This window comes from Podarcis tiliguerta (genome assembly GCF_965153285.1).
Source record: "Podarcis tiliguerta genome assembly, chromosome: 14".
Classification (NCBI taxonomy): domain Eukaryota; kingdom Metazoa; phylum Chordata; class Lepidosauria; order Squamata; family Lacertidae; genus Podarcis; species Podarcis tiliguerta.
This window is the reverse complement of record NC_139547.1, coordinates 30,015,403-30,029,548: the sequence shown is the minus strand read 5'-3', so window position 1 is coordinate 30,029,548 and position 14,146 is coordinate 30,015,403. Positions and strand designations below refer to the sequence as shown.

General features: G+C 46.8%; 1 protein-coding gene across 2 annotated transcripts in view; it reads left to right on the top strand.

Moving 5' to 3' along the window:
- The window catches only part of PRKCB (protein kinase C beta), a 182,610-nt gene that overhangs the window by 80,268 nt on the left and 88,196 nt on the right, over nucleotides 1-14,146 (top strand). For both annotated transcript variants that reach the window (XM_083413995.1, XM_083413994.1), the window contains exon 4: nucleotides 13,570-13,681. In XM_083413995.1, the coding sequence (XP_083270121.1) occupies nucleotides 13,570-13,681 (112 nt within the window). The remainder of the gene's footprint in view (nucleotides 1-13,569; nucleotides 13,682-14,146) is intronic.

The window sequence follows — 14,146 nt, the reverse complement described above, 5'->3', positions numbered from 1 at the left end:
ATAGGTACTGCTCCGGCAGGAAGGTAAACGGCGTTTCCGTGCGCTGCTTTGGTTCACCAGAAGCGGCTTAGTCATGCTGGCCACATGACCCGGAAGCTGTATGCCGGCCCCCTTGGCCAATAAAGCGAGATGAGCGCCGCAACCCCAGAGTCAGCCACGACTGGACCTAATGGTCAGGGGTCCCTTTACCTTTACCTTTACAGGTGTGTGCCAGAGACGATGAGATAAGAAACTTCAAAAACAACCCAGCTACAAGGATGTGAAAGGTTTGGATTGAGAGTGGATTTCATTCCGTAGAAGAGACGAAAGGGGGAGGGGAGCCCACAGTTTGCTTACTTAAGATTTTTTTCTACATTTATGATAAGGCAAACCCACCCACCCAGGTATGCAAGTTTTACTTTAAAAATATCTGCACAAGTGAGGATGGAGGAAATTGGAATATAATATGGAATTTAACAAAACTAGTGGAACTGCATGTATAAGAGAAAGGAACTAAGAGCGAAAGGGGTAAGAAATGCTATGCTTTGAAAATATACAGCAAAATCCTTCCTGACCTCCATTATCCACAAAGGAATGTGTTTGAGATAAGGATAAATGGCCATAAATCAGTGGCAGGGAGGGAAGGAGTCTACCAGCTACGAGAATAGAAGTTTTTGGATTAACTATCTGCAGTCTGGATTCAGACCGTTCTTCCTAGGCTGGAAAAATGGTGAAGACAACTTGTTTGCTGGAAGCCAAATCACGGGACAAAGTGATGCAGTGACTTTTGGAAACAGCTTCTCCTGAGACATGATGGGAACCATCAATGGTTGCAGGAACAAAGGATGCAACACTATATATGGACAGGAAAACATCATGGGAAAAATTGTCACAGGCAGGAAAGAATAAGGATTACAGCTAAAGTTCCTCGCTGGAAACTTTATAAATTCCCTATTATACCAACATGAATTGAAATCACAAGATTGCTGCTGTTATATAAGGGATTATTATAACTGGATGGAATGTAATGGAAATTATTAACATTTCGGAATCCAGAAAAAAATGTAGGAGAATGAACTCTAGTATGCGAGGGGGCCAGTTCAGTTAAATTGTATAATTCGACATTTGAATAATTGGCATTAATAATTGTATTAATTGGATACAATTGGTGTTGTTATAATGTGGCTGTTATTAGAATGATATTGGAAAATCAATATATTTAAGAAACCCCACACTGAATGTGTGAGCTTATGTCTAAAGTCAATGGAAAGAACAAACACTATTAGATGTACTGCTGGATGTTCAATGGTTATTGTTGTTACTGTAATTGTTTAAAAACCAATGAAAAATTCTTTTTTAAAAATATATTGCAATGGATAGAATTCTACAGGATGTGTTGCTAGTGTATGAAAACAGTCAAGTTCCAAGGATACCCAGGCATGCACCTCCAAATGGTGGAGAGGTATCTTCACTTGGTTGCAAGTGGCCAATAACCAGGTGCAAAATGTGCCTGGTGAATTTTGAACGTGTGTGTGTGTGTGTGTGTGTGTGTGTGTACAATGGTTGCTGTGACATTGTTCTGGGAAAAGCTTTAATTCACTGAAGCCTGCGGTAGGCAGAGGGTGGGACATGAACGTCAGAGGCTGAGCTTCGAAGCACATTAAGCACTTGAACTGCAGAGTGAGAACATCAAAAGAGCCTGCTGGATCAGGCCAATGTCCCATCTAGTCTGGCATCCTGTTCTCACAGTGCCTGACCAGATACCCCAAAGGGAAACCGACAAGCAGGACCCGGGCACAAGCATCACTGCCCCCAGCAATGGAGGCAGAGCTGAGCCATCATGGCTAGTAGCCATCTGTAGCCTTTTTGTCCATGCAAAAGGATGGCAACTGGAGCAGGGCCTCTTGAAAAGGATCTCAAGGTCTTTAGTGATTTGATTGGGGAAAGGTGATTTTACGGGTTCCTTAGTCCCCTGCCCCTGAGGGGCTCAAGAAGGGCATCTGAAAAAGTACTGGAGTGACATGATCGAAATGCCCAGTCCCTGAGGGGCTCAAGAAGGGCATCTGAAAAAGTACTGGAGTGACATGATCAAAATGCCCAGTCCCAGTTAGCCATTTTGCACACCTGTTTTGGACAAATGGAAATTTCTGTGAGAGCCAGTGTGGTGTAGTGGTAACCGGGTTCGCGTCTCCGCTCCTCCACATGCAGCTGCTGGGTGACCTTGGGCTAGTCACACTTCTTTGAAGTCTCTCAGCCCCACTCACCTCACAGAGTGTTCGTTGTGTGGGAGGAAGGGAGATTGTTAGCTGCTTTGAGACTCCTTCAGGTAGTGATAAAGTGGGATATCAAATCCAAACTCTTCTTCTTCTTCTTCTGGGTCATTTTCATGAGGCTGCCCCATGAAGCATGCATTGTAGTCGCCTAAACAGAATGAATGAATCTGCCAATTTTGGCTGCCCTCACTTTCTCATTTTTCCAATCTTCAGTTCACAATTCACAATTATTTCTGCATCAGTTTGCAAACTTTTTTAAAAAGTAAAATGCATGAAAATGTCAATGTATGCATGTATCTTAATAGGCACATCTTTGCAAGTGATTTCATTATAATGCATTCTTGTGTGTTATTTTTGTTAATATATATTTTACTAGTTTAATTTGGGCGCCCTTTCCCCTATTATACATGCTTTTTGATGCACTTTTTTTTTTTTTTGGTTGGAAAACTGCATTGCAAAAGTCAAGAGAAGTGGGTTTAAAAAAAAAATGGTTGTGTTTTTGGCTATGGATTGGTTGGGAAAGTGGGAGCTGCTATTCAAAATGCAAATGGAATAACCTGCTCCCCATCTCTCACCTCTTGAAATAACAATTGTGCACTCTCTAAAAATGATAGGGTTACTGAAATCAGAACAATCTGCAAATCTAATTTATGTGGCAAAGGCTTTGGGTGGGGGGGGGGGAGGAGTCTTTTTTGGTCGTGAAGAGAATTGATGTCAGGCTTTTTGAAATACTCCTCAGCTCAGCTGCAATATTTTCTGTGGCTTCCACTGCTGACAGTTTCTCTCTTGGGCTAAATATGTTGTCAACTTCATTTTCTGTTTCTGTTGCAGGATGGATTATTATGGGAAGCGGGTTGCTCCGAAATGGGCATGTGGGCAGTTTGTTGTTTCCAAAGGGGATATAATATTTTGTTTTACTGCTTTCCGTGCGACGGGGACATGCTGTAATGTGAATGTTACCAGCACGTCTCGTTTTTAATCCCATTAAGAATTGCTCTGCATTAATTGGCTTCCTGCTTTGATATTCAACAATGCAGCCGCAATGGCTACTAGTAGGCCTCAAACAGATGGCGCAACTCTGTTTTCCGTAGGCACACAACATGTGCTCCAGAATGCAGAGCTGGTGGGTGCATGCTTCTGTGTGCCTTCTAGACTAGAGGGAGCCTGTTTCGTGGCTGTTGGTTCCAAGAAGCAGCTTTGATTAATTTTGTGGCCAAACCTACGCTGCCCATCTTAGAGCCGTGGCCCTATAAAGCTGGTCACCAGCTGTGAGCTTTCCTTGCCAACACAGCTTGCCAAGGCCAGCTATGAAAGCCTTAATAGGAGGCACATATTGTCTGAAGCCAGCAGGAGCTTAGAGGCCACGGAGCCTGTCCATTGTTCCAGGGGTTGCTTCTGAGCACTCTGATTTTTTAAGGGAGCACTTTTCATGCCAGGTCTCTGACCCTTAACATGGGCTTTGGTTATTTCAGGAGTGAGGATAAGCCTGGCATTGTTTTTCATTGTTTGCACAAATTCTAAATCATTTTCTGCTGTTGGCACAGCCCAGTCCCCTGACCAGTGACATACCTTCCAACATTTCGGCAATGGAAATAGGGACGTCCTATTCCATCATCGGGATGCAAGTGGTGCTGTGGGTTAAACCACAGAGCCTAGGACTTGCCGATCAGAAGGTCGGCGGTTCGAATCCCCGTGACGGGGTGAGCTCCCATTGCTCGGTCCCCATTCCTGCCAACCTAGCAGTTCGAAAGCATGTCAAAGTGCAAGTAGATAAATAGGTACCACTCTGGTGGGAAGGTAAACGGCGTTTCCGTGCGCTGTTCTTGTTCGCCAGAAGCGGTTTGGTTATGCTGGCCACATGACCCGGAAGCTGTACGCCAGCTCCCCTGGCCAATAAAGCAAGATGAGCGTCGCAACCCCAGAGTCGGTCACGACTGGACCTAATGGTCAGGGGTCCCTTTACCTTTTTTTATTCCATCATCGCCATCATCATTTTACTATTTCTACCCCACCCACGTGCCTCGGTTGGCTCAGCTGCTCTGGGCGGCTTCCAACACATATAAAAACATAATAAAACATTAAACATTTTTTTAAATTCCCAATACAGGGCTACCTTCGGATGTCTTCTAAAGGTTCTAGAGTTACTTATCTCCTTGGCTCAGGGGGTTGCATAACTCCATACCCTCCAACATTTCTCCAGTGGAAACAGGGACATCCTAAGGAAAAGCAGAACATTCTGCAATCAGCTCAGGAACCAGAACGGCTTCTGTGAATCCAGGACTGTCCCTGGAAAATAGGGACACTTGGAGGGTCTGCAAAAATAAGCTTCCCTATAAGAACATAGTAAGTGCTTGCTGGGTCAGGCCAATGGCCCTTCTAGTCCAGCATTCTGTTATTAGAGTGACCAACCAGATGCCCCAGTGGGAAACCCACCAGCAGGGCATGAGGACAACTGCAACTCTCTCTTTCTGTGGTTTGCAGAAACTGGTATTCAGAGGCATCACTGCCTCCAGCTGTAGAGACAGGGCATAACCATCATGGCTAGTAACCATGGGTAGCCCTCTTCTCCGTGAATTTGCCCAATCCTCTTTTAAGAAGACAGGGTGCCAGCGTTCTATCACCATTTTGCCCTAGCAGTCCATTCAGTTGAGAGGCTGCTGTTTCGTCCCTGGTGGGGCCGATTTGTTGGGGTTTGCGGATAGCACGCTCCCTGAGCACAGTTTCCTGGGCTTCTTCAGTTGTCTCGTGCCATTGATGCATCTACTAGTGCTGAATATCCTTGAAGAGACAATTTCTTGGCCTAAGCATAAAAGGCTGAATAGCTTAGCTAGGGCGAAACGGGGATAGAACTTCATACACTGGTTCATCAGCACCTCACAGCTACCAAGAACAATGCTGAACTTACCCTTTTCTTGAATTTTCATGAACTTACAGTGGTACCTCAGGTTAAGTACTTAATTTGTTCCAGAGGTCCGTTCTTAACCTGAAACTGTTCGTAACCTGAAGCACCACTTTAGCTAATGGGGGCCTCCTGCTGCCGGCCCGCCGCCGGAGCACGATTTCGGTTCTCAACCTGAAGCAAAGTTCTTAACCTGAGGTACTATTTCTGGGTTAGCGGAGTCTGTAACCTGAAGCGTATGTAACCCGAGGTACCACTGTATTTAAAAAACAGGAATAAACAAAAAACTGAGTCAAGAATTCGTAAGAATCTAGTAAAATCTGATATTGCAAGTTCACTTTATTTTAGGTAGTTTGGGAGTTTTCATGGCACTTTGCAAGTAATTGTCTCTTTTTAACATATTTGATAAATGATGCAAAATTATTCTTGAACAGCTGTGTGAATATTTGTCGTCATTGTGCTGGACGAGTCTTTATCAACGGCACAGGTTGCATTTTTCTAGCAATCCCCTTTTAAAGCCATCCAGATTCATGGCCACCACTACCTTCCATTTATCCATTGAAGGTCTTGTACACGATCCCTTCCCTCACACATTTTTTTCTTTACAACAACCCTGCGAGGTGGGTTCGGCAGAGAGGTTGTAATTGGCTCAGGGTGACAGATGTAGATGTATAAATGGCATCTATGTGTGCAGCGAGACCAAACACGGGAGAAGCTTCCTGATCTAGAATAGGATGTCCATATTTCCATCGGAGAAATGTTGGAGGGTATGATAATGGCATTACGATATCGGCAGTTTTATTTTCTGTTCCTCTGCTAATGATCCCTAGCTGTGTCCAGTCCTTGCATGAGCAGACAAAGAACATTGGATACAGCCCTCAGGTGTGAAAACACCGGCCTCCCACCATGAGTGATATGCAGAACCCATCTGGGAAGTTGCCCCTAGAAAAATGTAACAAATAAATGATAAGGCCTGGAATGCCTTATGCAAATGAGCAGATCTGCACACATTTGCATTGTCTTGCTTCCAGCATGCACACCCCCCCTCGTCATATGCTGGGGGAAGCGGGCCCACACATCTCAGCTGCTCCCGTGGGTCTTGCACACTTCCTTCTGTCTTCCTTTTTATTCCTGCCTCCCTTGTCAGTCTCCCGTTGGCACTCTGTCAGTCAAGGGACTCTCAAATAGCAAATGCGTTCCATAAATAGTCCCTTGGAAGAATGATCATATTAAAAGCACTTCCGCACACTCACCCCCCCACCCCAGTAGAGAAAGAATCATGTGGAATTGAGCTTCTTAATTTGAGACAGCCATCGCACATGAATTGAGTTACCTGTCTTTCTCTGTGGCAGCTCAGAATGCTGGGCATCATTTGAAAGACAGCGGAATAGCGAGGCAAAAGAAGTTTAAAAAGGGATGTGTGGCATGGAGAAAGTGGAAAGAGGAAAGTTTTTCTCCCTCTCTCATAACACCAGAACCCACGGCCATCCAATGACGCTGAATGTTGGAAGATTCAGAATAGGTTTATACACACACACACACACACACACACACACACGTTCTTCAGGCAGTGTTAAACTGGGAAACTCGCTCCCATAAGAGGCAGTGATAGCTACCAATTTAAGGTAAAAGGTAAAGGTACCCCTGCCCGTATGGGCCAGTCTTGACAGACTCTAGGGTTGTGCACTCATCTCACTCTATAGGCCGGGAGCCAGCACTGTCCACAGACACTTCCGGGTCACGTGGCCAGCGTGACAAGCTGCATCTGGTGAGCCAGCACAGCACACGGAACGCCGTTTACCTTCCCGCTGGTAAGCGGTCCCTATTTATCTACTTGCACCCGGGGGTGCTTTCGAACTGCTAGGTTGGCAGGTGCTGGGACCGAACAACGGGAGCGCACCCCGCCGCGGGGATTCGAACCACCGACCTTTCGATCAGCAAGTCCTAGGCGCTGAGGTTTTACCCACAGCGCCACCCGCGTCCCTATAGCTACCAATTTGTATGACATTAAAGGAGGTATATACAAATTCATGGAGAATGAGGCTATCAGCAGCTACGAGCCATTATAGCTATGCCTTGCCTCTGTGGTCAGAGGCAGCGATGCTTCTGAATGCCACTTGCTGGAAACTGCAGGAGGGGAGCCGGCTCATGTGCTCGGGTCCTACTTACTGATTTCCCACAGGCACCTGCTTGTCTCCTGTGGGAGTCAAGTGGCTGAAGCTAGCCCTGCAGGCCACAGTTTCCCCACCCCTCTCCTGGGAGAGGACAGCTACCTTCTGACTGAGCCCAACCACCTCCATCTCTTAGATTCCCACGTGTCTTGACTGTAGGGCTTCGGGGACCTTAAAGGGGATGTGCTGTGAGAATGGAAGCTGTGCCTCCTGGACCAATGGGGTGCCTGGAGTCATGGGCGTAGCCAGGATTTTTGTTGGGGGGGCAGGACTTTTGTTAGCGGGGGGGGGGGGCAGAACTGACCAGATGGGTCAGTTAGTTAAGTATTTCTTTTGTTTTACTTGATCTAGGGGGGAGGCAGCTGCCCCCCTGCCCATCCCCTGGCGACCCCCATGCCTGGAGTGCACACTTGCTGTTTGCTACAGCGGATCTAGAGTCAGCGGCGGAGCATATGCCCATGCTGCCCAGGGCGGGCATACTCCTCAGGGGGGCGTGGCATGGAGGGTGCCCTCCCAGGCGTGGGATAGCTGCTCGGTTCCCAGAGAGGCACATGCACCCTGTAGCTGGGGGCACAGTGAGCCAACCTTGGCGGACATTCGGTGTGCTGCCCGCCCGCAACTCCCAAGCCTCCCCCAAGGTGTCGAAACAAAGGGGGAAGGGAGGAATGCCACTGGCAAAGGGCGCAACTCCCCCCTTACCCTGATGGCTCGGGGTAGGCTTGGGAGTTGTGGGCATGCACCCTGCTGAATGCCATCCGCCTCAGTGAGGGCACCCTGGGAGATCTGCCCCACTGCCCCCTTCCTATGCCCCTGTCTAGAGTGCACGTTTTCCCCCAGTGAGAAGCACTGCCCCTCAATCCATCTCCTTGGCTCTACTTTTATGATGAGGTTGCTAGACTCAGGGCAGAACCTGGCTTTGAAAGCAAGCTCTGGGGCTGCTCCCAAAGGAGCATCACTTCTCAGATCACATCCCAACCAGGATGTGCCAGCTTTCTAGGGAAAGAGCTCGCCCATCTCCAGATCAACTTCTCCCAACCTGGTGCCCTCCAGCTGTTTTGAACCACAACTTCCACCAGCCCTGGGGTCGTAGGGTTGTGGCTGAGAGGAGCTGCAGCCCCCCAAAGCCCTGGAGAGCACCAGGTTGAGTGGGGAGGCTGACTGAGAGGCTGCATAGATGGGAATCTCGATCTCGTGGTCGATGAACGAGGCGTGGTGTGCCATCTTAAGGAGCCTCTCCTTCCCCTACCCTTGTCCCTTGCTGCCAAGGAGATAAATAACTCAGTGTCGCAACAGACATGAAAAGCTGTGATGGGAAGCATCAGGGCAAATCAGGCCAAATGAAAGCGAGTGCCAGCCAGCCTCAAGGGAGTTGTTGTGGAGGGGAGGGGGGGGGGAGACCACAAGAGAGAGACAGGGGGAGCAGATTGCTTTTGAGCGAAACTGAGTTCAGAAAACAAGGGGAGTCCACCTGCCTGTATCATGTTACAGTGGTACCTCGGGTTAAGTACTTAATTCATTCCGGAGGCCCGTTCTTAACCTGAAAGTGTTCTTAACCTAAAGCACCATTTTAGCTAATGGGGCCTCCTGCTGCCTGCACGATTTCTGTTCTCATCCTGAAGCAAAGTTCTTAACCCGAGGTGCTATTTCTGGGTTAGCGGAGTCTGTAACCTGAAGCATCTGTAACCTGAAGCGTCTGTAACCCAAGGTACCACTGTACTTTCCTCTACTGAGGCAGGTGGGGGAAAGTTCTCTCCCCACATCTGCCCACTCCCAATCCTACATGGGCAAATGGGAACTGCAGGGAAGCAGTACACAGAAGCAGTAGCTACAGGCCTTTTGCTTCTTTTGTGAGGTGTCATAGAATAGTAGAATTGGAAGGGACCCAAGGGTCCTCTAGTCCAACCCCCTGCAATGCAGGAATCTCAGCTTGAGAATCTCTGGCAGGTGGCCATTCAATCTCTGCTTGAAAACCTCCAGTGAAGGAGAGCCCACCATCTTGAAAGGGAGTCCATTCCACTGTCAAACACCTCTTGCCATCAGAAAGTTCTTCCTAAGGCTTAATCAGAATCTCCTTTCTTTCTGCTATTCCTGCATTGCAGGGGGTTGGACTAGATGATTCTTCCAACTCTATATTTCTATGATTATCTGATTCTAGGCTATGGAGGGCTACATCAGTGGTTCCCCCAAGTATTGACCTATGGCCTTTCCACCAAACTCAGGTTCGAGTATAAGCACATCGCTTGCCTTAAAAAAGAATACTATCTCCCTTAGAAGCGGAGATTTCTCTAAGTATGTTCTGACTTAATGAATGCGCTTTTTGTATCTGAAGGTTTGCTGAAGACAGGTTAATTGTTGTTAACCCCCATTTTCTCAGGCGTCTCATTACCCAGCTGCTAGCTCAGTCGTTGAAAGGAGCATCTTCCGAGCATTTATGAATCTGAAAGAGGTTTGCTTTGGGGTGAAGCCTCTGAGTTTTCCGATGCAATTAACTTTCATCGCTGCCCGTGCCCGATACGCTGCACTTAAGCAGGTTGAATTAAGTGAAGTTCCATTAGTCCCCATCTCCCTAATGTCGCTCGTTAGCGGGGAGAGAGCGCAGCGCATTACACTGATTAATGCAGGAGAAGAAAGAGGTTGAAAAGCAAGGAGGACCCGGCAGAGTGGACTCCGTTCAACTCATGGACCTCTAATGAAGCGGAATGTTGGAAGATTAAACTATGGAACTCACTGCCACAAGAGCAGCATTGCTTACCAACCCAGATGGCTTTAAAAGGGGATTAGAGAAGGCCATTGAGGGCTACTAGCTAAGATGGCTCAGCTCTGCCTTCACAATCAGAGGCAGTAATGCTCCTGAATACCAGTTACTGGAAACCACAGGAGGGGAGAGGGCTCCTGTGCTTGGGTCCCGCTTGCTGGCTTCCCACAGGCATTTGGGTAGCCAATGTGAGAACAGGATGCTGGACTAGGATGAGTGATTGGCCTGATCTTCTTGTGTCCTTCTGTTCTTAGTTTAGGACTTGACATCTTTCCGCAGGGCCTGCAAGACAGAGCTGTTCCGCCTGGCCTTTGGTTTGGACTCACTCTGACCCTTATGTTTCCCTCCCCTTATGGTTTTGATCTGTGGGCTATTATTAAAATGAGGCTCCATTTAAAATTGTATTTTTAACCTGTATTTTAAATTGTTTTTCCCCCCCCCTCCCCTATGAAGTTTTTATTGTAATTTTACTGGTGTTAGCCGCCCTGAGCCCAGCTCTAGCCAGGGAGGGCGGGGTATAAATAAAAATTTATTATTATTATTATTATTGGTGCCTTGCTTCACATCCCTCCTCCATTCTCACTTTTTTCATGAAGTCTTTATTATTGTTGAATTTGTATCCTGTCCTCCTTTCAAGGAGCCTCAGGGATGTCTGCAAGGTTTGCTAATTCCCCCTGCCTGCCCTGCATTTTATCCTCAAAACAACTTTATATGTTCAGTTTGGTTGAGAGATAGCGGCTATTCCAATATGAGCTTCCTGGCTGGGCAGCCAGCCCAAATGGTCCGCTAGATGGGAATTTGAATGGACACACGCACGCACACACACTCTCTCACACACACACGGAAGCCCATTGCCTGAGGCATCTGTCACCAGCTTGTTGCCTTCCAGATGTTTTGGACCACAATTCACAGCAGCATCTGACCACAGCAGCCAGGGCTGATGGGGTGCCATCCTGTAGAAAAATGAGTTAATGGAGTCCAGCTTCACACCAGACATTTAAAGCACTAAAATACCACTATACACAGTTGTGGTTTCCCCCAAAGGACTCTGGGAGCTGTAGTTTGTAAAGGGTGCTTGTTAGGAGACCCCTAGTTCCCTCCCAGAGCTTCAGTTCACAGAGTGGTTTCATAATCAATCCCTCTTTGCAAGGAACTCTGGAAATTGTAGTTATGAGAGCTCTGTTGTGGTCTGACACATTTGGAGAGCAATGGGGGGTGGGCGGTGCTAGCAGTGATTCCTGCATTGTCGGGGGTTGGACTAATAATAATAATAATTATTATTTATTTATTTATTTATTTATTTATACCCTGCCCATTTGGCTGGGTTTCCCCAGCCACTCTGGGCAGCTTCCAACTGAATATTAAAAACAATACAGTGTCAGACATTAAAAACCTCCCTAAACAGGGCTGTCTTCAGTTGTCTTTTAAGAGTAAAATAGTTGTTTATTGCCTTGACATCTGCTGGGATGGCTTTCCACAGGGCAGGAGCCACTACTGAGAAGGCCCTCTGCCTGGTTCCCTGTAACCTCACTTCTCACAGCGAGGGAACCACCAGAAGGCCCTCGGCACTGGACATCAGGGTCTGGGCTGAACAATGGGGGTGGAGACGCTCCTTCAGGTATACAGGATTGAGGCCGTTTAGATCAGCCTTGGCATTCCTCCCAACACTATAGTTCTATGATTCTATGAAAAGGCATTTTAGAAGATCTCCTCCAGGTCTGGATTTGGGTTTTATTGCCTGGAGCTCTTGCCTGGTGTTGTGCAACTGTGGGATGCCATATTGCCTCTTAGCCTCAGTTTCCCATTTGTAAAAAAACAAAAAGGGGCGGAGGATATATTGCAGAGGTCTGTGCATTGATTTGGCACCGTTCATTCATTGGGGCTGTCTTTGATGTGCTGACAAAGTTGCTGATGGGCTGTGATGTTCCTCCTTGTTTGTTTGGAAGTAAAAATTGGGCGTGGTTCTGAATTCAGATCCCCCGCTAAAGCATCTCTTGGTGGCCTTGATCATTTTGCTCTGTAATCAATTTAGCCTACCTCGCAGGGTGATTGTGAGGGAGTGGAGGGATAATAAAATAACCCCAAGCTCCTGGAAAAAATTGTGGCATCTGCAAAAATGTGCCTCACATTATGGAAGACAGACTAGGCTTTATTTATTTCATAAAATGTATATACCACTTGACTGCAGGAAACCTCAAAGCAGTTTACAAAAGAATAGCACAGTAAGATGATTAGTAAAACCAACCATAGACTGAAAAAGTATCAGTCATCTAAATATCTAGGCAGTCTTGTCTAAACAAAAATGTGGGCAGCGAAGGCACCTGCCTGGTGTCAACAGGCAGGGAGTTCCAAAGTGTAGGTGCAAAACAGATTTTATGTGGCACTTTCAGCAGTGCCGGTTCCACAGATGGAAACAGTAGAGGGGGCATATTGTCAGGCTTTGGAGAATCAGATCCTTCCCACGGTGGCAGCCAAGAAGCAGAGAAACAATAAATGTTCTCACCAAGTACTGTATTTTTTCGTGTATAAGACTATATTTTTTCCTAAATTTTTGAAGTTTGAAATAAGGGGTTGTCTTATACACGGATAGTGCAAAGTGCATTTTCTTAATTTTGAGTCCCAAAAATACACAGGGGCGTCTTATACACAGAAAAATATGGTAATTTGTTTAATAGTCACACAGAGAGATGAAGGAGTGCAGTATCCCCGAGATCAGGCACGTCCAACTCCCAAGAGACTGCAATCTACTCCCACTATAAAAATTCTGGAAGTGATCTACCAATGAAGGGGGGGCAGGGGGTGAAGCCAAAGTTGTTGAGCTTTTAGAGAGGGGGGATAATACCGTTAATCCAAATACCCCCCCCCCCAAATCTCTCCTATTCTACACCACCCCTGCATCGGCTAATCTGAGCTTTCTGCCTCTGAGCTTTATGTTCTACTACTTTCAATGTTCGCCTGGTCCTGGGAGAGGCGGGGGGTCCAGGAATGCTTTCCAGGACACTGAGTCTGTCAGCTGTCTCTCCCTGGTGCTTCTTCTTCTTCCCGCTGTTCCTCTTCCAATATTTCCCAGCTTCTCCCCTCTGCAGCCTCAGAACCATGACCTTCTGCAAACCACTGTTCTAAATCTATACTGTCCTCCTGTTCTCAGGAAGGTTCAGGAGAAGGGGTGGGGCGGCCCCCACCATTCCTCCTCAGTCCAGCCCCTGACACACATATATTTTATTATTATTTTTATTAAAGAGTTTCTTGTTTTACAGAAGTAAGTGTAATAGCTCTCATATTTTTTCCATGTAACATTTTTACAAATCCGTTTCATTTGTTGAGGCATTAGGGGGAGGGAAAAAAAGAAGGAGTGGAGGGAGGGAAGATGGGCAGGGTCCTGACACACACATATATATAATGCTCTTGATGCACATCAGTGACTTGCATTTATAGGCAAAGCTCAGCACTTAACCAATTGTTCCTTTCTACTGTCTTGTCTCTTTTCTCCAGGACCCACGGAGCAAACACAAGTTCAAAATCCACACGTACTCCAGCCCCACCTTCTGCGACCACTGTGGATCCTTGTTGTATGGACTCATCCACCAGGGGATGAAATGTGACAGTAAGTCCAGTTGCACCGAGAGATATATGACCCAATCGCAGCATCAGGAGTCTGATTCACAATTTTCTTTGTGGATGCAGCAAAGTCCTTATGATCCCACTTTATCACTCCGGAGTATTGTGGATTAACTGTGTTGCTTGGGTGGGTTGAGTGGGGATTTAATGCACCCGGTGCTAGACTTGGCTGGTTTTATCATCCTAGTGAAGCAAACCACTGGCTGTTGTTGCGTTGCTTTTTTCCAAAAAAGAAACTTGAAGCGATTTACCAAAAAATGAACATTTAAAAATGAGTATAAAGACAGGATAAAACTGCCTAAAATACACAAATAAATATATATATACCAACCCAACCCTCCAGTCCACACCACTAAAATTCAGTTGGGGAAAGGTCGTAGCCTAGTGGTTAGAGCATCTGCTTTGCATGCAAAAGGTCCCAGGTTCAATCCCCAGCATCTCCAGGTAGGGC